The 10935-nt window shown below is 36.1% G+C and overlaps 1 protein-coding gene across 1 annotated transcript in view; it reads left to right on the forward strand.

The window, feature by feature from the left end:
* The window catches only part of LMBR1 (limb development membrane protein 1), a 72062-nt gene that overhangs the window by 14508 nt on the left and 46619 nt on the right, over positions 1-10935 (forward strand). The window contains exons 2-4 of the mRNA XM_010585854.1: positions 668-740; positions 3243-3282; positions 5735-5874. Coding sequence (XP_010584156.1) covers positions 668-740; positions 3243-3282; positions 5735-5874 — 253 coding nt within the window. The remainder of the gene's footprint in view (positions 1-667; positions 741-3242; positions 3283-5734; positions 5875-10935) is intronic.

A 10935-nucleotide genomic window follows, 5' to 3' on the forward strand; every position in this document is an offset into this window, starting at 1 on the left:
TCATGCTGGGCTCAAGGTACCTCTGACCTAAATAAGCTACCTACCTCATGAGGAGGGAAATTGTGCCCTTGGCTTCTGACTATAAGGGAAACATCATGTTAGACCAGCTCATGCTTGGACATCCACTGTAGGCCAATGAGTCTCTCTTATGTGTGTTGCTGCCTGGAATTTGTTTGATTCAAGACATCTTGGAAATAGTAAATGTACTGCTTTCTTCTTTCCACATATGTTGATAGCTTACTCCAAAACTGGTCTTCAAGAGCCCATTGTATAAAATACAGTTACCCTTAGGTTACATGTGAAGGGGATACAAAGCGTGATAGTTTTTACAACTCAAGTGGATTCAAACTTCAAAAAAACAACCCACCCCACCCAGCCCTCCCTCAAACAAAAAATTGCACTGTAAATAAGGCTTTTTTCTTAATTTTAGAGTAAAACTTGCTGGCCATAAAATTGATCCAATACCTGTTACTGTAATTAAACTGTTCTTACTGGCTTAACTTTCTATTAATAAGCTATAAACCAAAACATTGTTGACATTTACATCGAATACGTTTTTGTTGACCTGAATTCAATTTTAAGTTGTTGATACTGGATTTTTTGTTTATTATTCTTATAATCCAGGCATTTCTTCACAACCTAATAAATACAATGTTTTTTCTTCCAGATCTGTTTTCTCCTGTTTGCTGTTCTTTACATAGTTTCCTACTTCATAATCACAAGATACAAAAGGAAAGCAGGTAAGCATAGACTTAATGTATTAAAAAATAATTTTGCTTTTCAAATGAATAGGTGATTCTTTTCCTCTCTGCCTTCACAAAGAAAGCAGAAGAACTAGATCTCTGACTAAAAGTGTTTTTCAGGCTGCTGGTCTATGGCAGCCTGGACTGACCAAATTGTATATGCTGCTGTCTTGCCCTCTATCTGCTCCCTTTGTCCCTGAGCCGCACGTTTTCCATCACCTCCCTTGTGCCCGCTCTGGCACTTCTCAGACCCTTTAACATGCCTTCTAATATCACTAACCAAGGGAGGGAGTGCACTGAAGCATCTCAGAAAAGGATCAGTGAGTACTGTAGCTGGCACTGTGTAATTGAGTGAGAATGGGTGGCTGTTTTCAAGGTGTTGTGGATGGCCACAATCACTTGTTCTGTTGTGGCTCTGTGGCAGCCTGAATTTTTAACTGTTTTGAGAGGGAAGAAAGGGGAGAATGTCAAGTAGACTTTTCTGCCTCCCTTGCCTTTAGATCCTGTTGTTCTCCTTTCATGTCAGCTTTTCCAGAATAAGTATCTTCAGGCTGTGTTCTGGCACCAAAACCAAGTTCAGAGCTTTAGCTGGTAAAGTGAAAATGTTGCCAGTAATACAGAAGGGAAGTAGTGGGTTTCTTCAAAAAATCCTGCTTTGCTCAAGTAGAGTTATTTCAGTGTTCTTAACCTGTTCCTTATGACCTCACCACTGAAGTCTTATTCCTTGAGATAATTTTTTTTTTTCCCCTTCAGAAACATTGTCTGTCTGAAACTAGTCTGTAGGAGCCCCTGTAATTTTCTTCTATATTTCTTCTAAAGACAGTAGCATAAAGATCTGTATAAAATGGCAGAATCTTTGACTCCTGACAGTTCATCTGGGACCTTGGTGTTTGGTAATGCTCAGTCAGTCATGCTGGAGAAGCATTCTTATGCATGATGATCTTGGCACTTTGAACTTTGATGGAAACTGTTTATTGAGCTATAGTGACCTGTGTTGTTACAGAGCTGCTTTCATAGATGGGTTTGTGTTTAAAAAAGTAAACTCTTCAAGAAATGTAATACCTTTAAAAAAAAAAAAAGTGCACCTCTGTAAACATAGGAAGTAGTTTAAAAAGTAAGGTGGTTACTGTCTTCTGATCCTGATATGTATTTTGGAGACTACAGAGCTGCTACCATTTGGAGATAGGGAAGAACAGGGAAGGGAAACTGGTTTGGCAAACACTATTGGATGTAAAGACACGTTTACTACCTTTTTGGCAGCTGATCTCATCAGCTACTGAGAGGAACTGCTCTGCAGCTCTCCTGACTTTATGAAAGCTTTGTGAGCATTTAGTTAGGCAAACTTTGTAGCCTGCTAGGCTCTTCCTGATGAGACACATTTGAAGAGTTAACCCATCTGGAATTCTTTCAGGACAAATTGTTTGCTGTTTCTACAACAAGCTCTTTAGCCAAAACAATTCATAAGAGACCTTGAATTAGTCTCTCAAAACACCATGAGATTCTCATTAAAAAAAAAAAAAAGAGAGAGAAACAATAACCCAATGTACTTTCACAGAAGAATTTCAAAATAGCATGATGTTAGTGGCTACATGTTTATTTCAAGTGTGTACATGACTTAAACTTGAAACACCTGGCTTTATTCTTAGATTTTAAAATAAATTTGAGTTACTTCTCATGGAAAACTTGGGAGACTTAAAAGAAGAAAGCTGACTTTAAAATTATTTCAAATGTAGAAATGCATACATTTGTGTATAGATGTGTGTAGAGAAGGATGTAAAGAATAAATGAAGGATGTATTAGTGATTGACCTCTGAGTTAAATATTGATAATATTTCAAAAAATTGGAATATTAATTGAAGAATAAGTGAACAAAAATGGTCTAAAATGTGAAATACCAGAAGGGAAGCCATGGTATCTTAAATCCAAAGCAAACAACAACAACAACTACGCTCCTTCCCTGCCTCCCCCAAATCCCTAGGAGCAGGGAGGAGGGATGAGTAAGGGGAAGCAACTGAGTGGTGGTCAGTACTGTTCTGGGTATACTTTCTTGTTTTAAAAATACATTCATACTGAAAATGAAACATCTATTTAGCGTTTTATAGTAGTAGTTAGTATGGACCCTAAGACTTCCCCGTAGCTTGCGTGCTCTCTGTGGTTTCAGAGGTCCCCAAAGGACAGTTCCTAGCAGCAGCCATGCTGGTAGTAGTCTGAAAGCTTATTAACTGCAGAGCCTTCTGGAAGATGCTTCCAAGAAACTGTGATCTGTATATTTAAATAAAGTGGAATAACTTTGTAGTTACATTGATTGAAAAGAGTCTAAGGCAAGCAAAAAAAAAATAATTCATTTTTGTTAGGAATGTTCTTAAAATATTGATGCTGATAAATTGTTTTATTAATTCTAGATTTTAATTGTAAATTAATTATTCCTTTGTATATACATTTTAGCCTGAGGAAAGATGACTAAGTATTGAATATAATCTGCTGTAATTTAATTTTCAGATGAGCAAGAGGATGAAGATGCCATTGTTAACAGAATATCGTATGTATAGCTCATTTTTGCAGAACTTTTGTTTCTTGGTATATTATTATGATATGAATCTTGTATGCTTCCAAATAAATAACAGTCCGTTTTAAGTATGACAGCAAATAGTTTGCTAGAGGGCAGAGGAAAAAGATTTGATCAAGTAGCACCTAGTATTATGAAAGGCATGACAAGATGCAAGGCAGTTTGATCTAGGGCTTTTTTCACCTATGGTTTTCCTGGTAGGCATAAAGTTGGCCAGAATATTGCATGATGACCTGATGCAAGAGGTGGAATTCAGTGCAAGACCTGAACCTGAATTTAGGTCTCTAAAGTGTAGGTGTTTATATGGGAAGTAGGTGTTTTAAGTTCCCACTGCAGTCAATGGAAGCCCTATCAAGGGAGGCAATGGATCCTGGAAAGAAAGTTAGCTCACCCTGAAGTAGACATCTATGTTTGATCATCTTAAAAAAAACTTAAAAAAGAATAACAAATGGAAGACAAGCATTTGCCAGACTTGCTGGTCTGCCAGCCACTCTCTCTCCTCTTCCTGTTCCTTTGTAAAGCTAGATATTAATCTCTTCTATTTAAATACGTCTGAAGATTTGCAGAACATCTGTGAGCTGTTACTGCCCTCAGTTACATGATTTACTAAACTGTGGGCTTGCTACTTGCTTATTACAATGTTCTTAGCTCTTCCATGGTGGTACTGTCATCCTCTTGGAAGGAGAGCTCATGAGTATTTTATTGATTTGTCTTGTACCCTGGGAAAGTGCCGAGTACATTGCAAGCTGTTCGCTTTCAGTTGTGAATTTGTGGCAAGCTTGAAAGACGTACAAAGATGATGTAGATCTTAGGCATGCTTCTCACAGTAGTGTGTGGTACCAGAATTTTTTAATGAATTTGAACTTATTTGCCACAAGGTCTACTTCAGATCTATAGAAAAATACATACTTTTAAATGCTATGAAGCTCTTCCCTCTCAAGTAGAGAAGCATCTCCTGTGCTTTTAAGACTACAGTGAAGGCCCTTCTAGATAGAATGATTTTCATAGCAGCTGTGGTCTTAGCCTGGTTCTGAATTTTTCAATATTCAGAGAGTAACATTTGTCTTGTTAACTGTTATCCCCCCTGCATCTATTTTCTAGTTTAACTTTAAAACACAAGTATCAATTGTAAATACTGTGTTCTTCATGCAAAAACAGTGTAAGACAAGATTAGCACTTCCATCAGAGTAATAGCCTTTCATTAAAAGTAGTGTTATAAATATAAAATGCTGCTTGTTCTTTCAGCCTAAGCTTTCTTGTTCCTTAAGTGTGTATGTTATTTTCCAAAAAGCAATAACTGTCAAACATATGCAGATGGATATTTCTTTGCATAGCATAATTGTCAGGACTTAGATGGGTGGGAGGAGAAGACAAAGCCAAACTGCTGTAGCACCTTGAAAGGCTGTAGTCTGTTAGGTTTTACAATTCTGGCTTAGAATACTTAACCTTAAATAAGAGAAAAAAATACCTCAGTAACCAACAACAAAAACACATATATATATATATAATTTTTTTAAAAATAACTTAGAGAAGAAATTCTGGGTGACTAATTTTAAGTATTGTGTGAATGAAAAATAGATTTGTAGACTGTTAAGGAAAAGAAAGATCTCAGTGAACAACTTACTGACATTTGTGTTGTAGGAATGACCTATTTAAGTTTATCTTTTTTGTCATGCAATTTTCAGAATTATTTCTAATTTTATTCTAGCATTGAGTTAGTTCTGTCAGAACATTTTTGTTGGTTTTTTTTTTTTTTTGAAGAACACAGTTGTTTTTTAGTGCCACAAGATGGCATTTGATATAAGTTGTATTTGGGATCTAAAAAGAATAAGCGTAAATATTCTAAATAATTACGACAATTTCTCTGTATTGACTTTACAGCTATCAGAAAACCCCAAGCTATGAGATGATACTCGAGTAACTACATTGTGAAAGAAAAGCAATGTTGGTTTTTTTTTTTCAGTTTGGTGTTAAAATATCTGTTTATGTGTAATTGTACTCACTTTTTAGGCATTAAAAAGCTCTGCTTTTAAAAATTGTAGTAACAATATGGAAATAGAAGTTTTTTTCATTCTGAGTGTGTATGTGGGAAATGAAAACTAAAACAGGAGACTTATGAAGAGACACTCCATGAACTCCAATAATTTAACCTGTGTATGACATTGGAATTGAATGCATACAAGTCCCAAGAGAATAATTGTGGTAGTTGGTAAAAATGAGCTATTTTTACTGGATTCTGTAACTTACTTGGTATTTGAAATTTGCATTTTGGAAGTGAAATATTGTGGAAATCAGTTTCTCCTGCCCCTTTACAATGTAAGAATGTGTTGCCTTCAGACACTGATTAATAGGTAGGCTAACTACTTTTTTCCCCCCTGTTCAGAGCATGTTGGTGGTAACAGTGGTACATTTCTTTAAATTTCAGGCTGTTCTTGAGCACCTTCACTCTAGCAGTTTCAGCTGGTGCAGTCCTGCTTCTACCTTTCTCAATAATCAGCAATGAGATCCTGCTTTCTTTTCCACAAAACTACTATATTCAGTGGTTAAATGGCTCACTAATTCATGGTTAGTACTCAGCATAATGTAATTAAAATGGATGTCTTCATTATACATGCACAGATATGTAATTATTTTCAAAATAACTCCATTTTCATTTAAGATGCTAATTGAATTGTTAATATGTTATTGGCTAGTTGTTTTTGCTGTTGTGTGATATATCACAAAAGTTGGTCTTAACTGTTCTGGTGTTTGTTGTTTTGTTTTGGTTTTTTTTTTTTTTTTTAAAGAATTTTGGAGATTTGATGGAATTAAACCAAATTTGCTTTGGTTTGAATATTAATGTAGAATCAGAGCTACTAGAAGCTAACTTGAAAACATACTGTTCAGACTTCTTCCTCGTGTTAATGCAAGATTCATAAGCCTGTCTCTTTATGATGATACAAGTAAATTTATTCTCAAAAATAAGAAATTTAAGAAACTTGCTAGCTATGAGAAGTTGGGATTAGATAGTTAAATTCAACTGTTAGTGATTGATTTGTAAACAAGGAAAATTATGGAATATAAGTGTCTCAGGTGTGGTAAAGAGGCGCAATAAAAATAAGCTATTTCAAGGAAAGCAGGATGCAAGAAAAAAATATTACTTGTGCTTGCAGCAATGATGCCTTGATGTCTGCCAGAGTGAGTTTCTTAGGCTTTCCAATATTGGTTAACATGCTTATGACTGGCATGTATAATGGATACTAATATTTGAAAATAATTTGGACACTTCTATGTGTCTAAGGGAAATAACTGGTGGAAACAGGACAATCTTTAGTAGATTTGGCTGGAGAAAGAAGGTAAATTGTTTCACATAGTGAAGGTATTATTTAATCTAGAACACATAATTTACAAGTTAACTGTGCTGTCCTTTTTCTGTTCCTTTGAAGAGAGGGTAATTGGTCTTTGGAAGATTTTTCTCAGAAAAAGGTACAGTTTTTGCTAAATGTCTTATAAACTCACAGATAACAAATTCATTGATTTCCAGATCCCTAACTTGCAAGTTGTTTTGGCATGTGTGGTTTTTTTTTTTTAAGATTAAAGTAGTTTACAACAAATTAAACATGAATAGGTGAAGACAGGAAATAATGTGTATTGTCTGTCATCTTTCTGAAACTAGTTGAGTATTTTTTGTGTTATCTGGACAGTAAAGGAATTTTTATTTTTTAAAACCCATGAAGGAGGAGTTGACTGTAGGTGTGGTAGTCAATGGTGACCCTGACTGTGGTGACAAAGTAGTTTAAGACCTGAGAAAAGTGAGGAAGGAAAATAGTAGAAGAAAGACCTTAAATTTTGAGAGAATAGACTTTGTCATCTTTAGGAAATGTGTATGTGGCACCTTACTGGAGAATGCCCTGAAGGCAAAGGAAGCCAGGAGAGATGCTTACTTTCAAGGATAACCTTTAAGCACTGTAATGTGCACCTCAGTGTGCAAGAAAATGAGCAGGTGTAATAGGAGGTTGACTTGGCTTAATGGGGAACTCCTGAGCTCAAAAGCAAAAATGAAGTGTACAGAAGGTAGAAATAGGGATGAACTACCCAGGAGAGGTGTAGAAATATCACCCGGATTAATATCCTGGTGTGAAATTAGGAAAGCCAGGGCACAGCTGGATTTGCAACTGGTGAGGGGTTTGTGTAGAGCCAGCTTCTTCTCTGGAACGTGCAGTGAGAGGCAAGAAGCAATGTTTGCAGGACATGAAGCAACAATTCTTCACAGTGGGGATGGTTGAACACTGGGAACGGTTGTCCAGAGAGACTGGGAGATCTAAATCCGTGGAAGTTTTCCAAAACTCAGCTGGCTAAAGCCCTGAGCAACCTGATTGCATCTGCAGTTTAGTGGTTTTAAGCAGATCAGACTACATGACTTTAGAGGTTCTTTCTAGTTGGGTTCTTCTATGATATGTTTTGTCACACGTCATGGGGGATTGCTAATTTGGTATGTCTCCTACATGGAAGGAAAAACCCTCCAGCTAATTCTCATTTTTTCACACAGATTTAGCTGCTCAGACAGATTTATATTCTTTGCTTCCAAACATGGGGAAAAAAAAAATTTAGTGGAAAATAATCCTTTCTTCCGTGTCTGAATTGAATTTGGAAAAAGCTACAATAAAATATTACAGAGTGAAAATTATAATAACCAATTCAGAAATTTTCACTCTGTAAGAGTTGCTACAGTACTTGAGAAAACATGAGTTAATTAGAAATCTGCTGGAGAAAGTAGTTGTCACATAGGAAGGCCTTTGAACTTTCCAGTGACCATGTTGTTTTGATTTTTAATGTGATAATCTTTTGAAATTACCACTTTATGCATGCACAGTATAATTTATGTAAGTCCAGTAGTAATGGCTATCAAGGAAGTAAATTCAGCATCTTGGTGTTTCCAAGATTGTATATTGCAAAGCTTACGCTGGGGTAGACATGACTGAACTAAACCAAGTTTACCACAGTTGGTGTGACGGCTTCAGAAACATCTGTAACTGCAACTTGACAAAAATGGAATGTACTTTATTTCAAAACATTATCTGGGGGAAGGGCTCCCTCTTGTGGTGTTCACTAGGTTTGCACAATAACATTGCACTGCTCTGTAAAAACCTATTCCATGTAGTGGCAATAGGCAATACGTTTTTGTAGTTATGAAACTACAAGTGCAAGTTTTGAGAGCTGACAGTGCTATCACAAGCAGTCGAGTTCAGAAAATGTTCATATCTCCATAATACTCTATCATAGCCTTCATGTATGCTTTGCTAACTGCTTTGCAAATGTTACCAAATGGGAAAATTTGTATTGCTTTAAAACACTTCAGTTTTGCTAGATATATCAATTACAGATATAGTCTGAGGTACTTGAAAAAGACATTAAGGGTTTTTATACTGTACACTGTTGCATTAGTTGTAGCATATAGAAAAAGCAAAAATATATGCCTGGAATTTTTGAAACTAGGCAGAAAGCCCCTACCTGGATCCAGTATAAACACTCTTATCTAATGCATGTTGAACTAAACCCAGAAGTACTTCTGACAGCTGGATGTTCATTTGTGCTGTTGTTGGATACAACCACCAGGTGGGGGTAAAAGTTAATGAAACTGCCATGAATAACCAAGACAAAAAATTGCTAAGGGTCTAATCTGTCTGCCAAAGACTGAGAGATTTTTTAATTTTTATGTTTCATTAACTTTTTAATGGGGGATATTCTTAGGTCACTACGAATGCAAAAAAAAATAATTTTAAAATATGCCAATAGACTGCTTAAAGTTTTTATATATGTTGATACCTGCAAGTGTGTCTCATGCAATTTTATGGTGCAGTCAACGTAATAGAAAATAATTATTTTTTTGGGTCTATTTTAAATTGATTCCTGAACTATCAAATTCGGATAAGAAATACAGTAGGGGAAGAAGAGGGCCATGTATGTTCCTTACTTTGAGGAAAGTGTATATGTATGTCAGCAGCAGTACAGCACTGTCCTTACCTCTCATAACTTTACATGCATATCATAGCTCTGTGGTTTAATATTCTGTAAATGTGGTTCCTATCAGCTACTAATGTGTAAATTTCTGGATTTTTAACTTCTTAAAGATCACCCAAGATATGCACCACTCTCCCCTCCCTTAAAATGCTGTGTACATATGATGCAGCTCCGAAGCACTGTTTTACATTGTAGACATACATGTAATAAAACTGCTGAAATTAGAACAACCAGGTATTCAGCTTTGGATTAGGTAACTGAATGCACTGTCTTCAGTTAGAGAAAACTGCTGAAATAAGACCCCCATCTAATAGTATTTCTACTCTAACACTGGTGTCTTAATTTTCTGAAAAAAAAGCGTGTGTGGGGAAGTACGCAGAGTGCTTGAGTTAATGTACCCCTAGTAAGGGCTGTTAATGACATTCTTGCTGATGTTGCTATGTGTGAATGTTTCTTGGATGGTAACAGGAGCTTCCTGGCTAAGCAAATTCAAAAGGAAAAATCCCCCTCTTTGTTAACTGGAGTTTAGCCACCTTTAGGCAGTTTGTTTTCTTTAGCAATTGAGTATTATATTTCACGTATCTCTTGGAATTTTCTTGTTTTGTTTTCTGTAGCTTATTTGGCTAGGTTTGGTTCCTGGTGTCCTGGTGCTATCCATTGCTGGAGAAGTAGATTTCTTGGCTCCCTGCCTCCCTTGTCCTTTGTTTTTATTTTTCCTTGAAATTTAAATAATTTCATTTAAGGAAAAAGGAAGTATATATGGTGAAAGCATTTTTTTAAAGCAGTGTAGGTGAAGATAACTGCTAACTTTTTTACATTTGGAACTAAATACAGGAATTTCTCCCAATAGTGAATTGCCCAGACATGCAGTAAATGTCTCTTTCCTTCCCTATTCTTTCAAAATGGACAATTTCAAAGAAGAAAATGAACAAGCCTGTACATGAGAAGAAAAAAATAGACCTGTTCAAATTTTCTTATCATGGGGAATGTTCTTTTTTGGATTTCAGGTGATATGATATAGTCCTGCAGAATTTTGGAATTTTGGGGAAGCTTGTTTTAGGGGACTAAGCTTGTTTTTCTCAACCACGAAATAAAAGCTGTGTTTTCAGGATGCAGAACATGTGACACTTGTTAAACCTGTTAGCTACTAAATTGTAGGTAAGCTGCTGCTTTCATAAAGAAGGAACACTGCATCCTGTACAACTTTTGATAGGATGATGATGGGTTCGTGTTTAGGCACCAGAAAGTGGCTATTAAGAAAGTGTTCAGCTTAGAAAATCTTACTAGAACAGATACCCTTAATGGAGATCAGTTATCACTTCAGGTTGTTTTCTAAACCTTATCCCTTCCTGCAGATGTCACATGTGTCTTACAGATGTTCTAGTTTTAGTCAGTTGTTGATTTTTCACCTAGATAACAGAATGGTTGAGGTTGGAAGGGACCTCTGTAAATAGTCTAGTCTGACCCCCTGCTCAAAGCAGACTGCTCAAGGCAGTGCCTGCTCGCGTTTTGAATATGTTGAAGGATGGAGATTACAAAACCTCTGTGGGCAACCTGTTGCAGTGTTTTATTACCCCCACAGTGAAAAAAGGTTTTGGTTTTTTTTTTTTTTTTTTTTTTTTTTTC

The sequence above is a fragment of the Haliaeetus leucocephalus genome, unplaced genomic scaffold (assembly GCF_000737465.1).
Source record: "Haliaeetus leucocephalus isolate CR32 unplaced genomic scaffold, Haliaeetus_leucocephalus-4.0 Scaffold0, whole genome shotgun sequence".
Taxonomy (NCBI): domain Eukaryota; kingdom Metazoa; phylum Chordata; class Aves; order Accipitriformes; family Accipitridae; genus Haliaeetus; species Haliaeetus leucocephalus.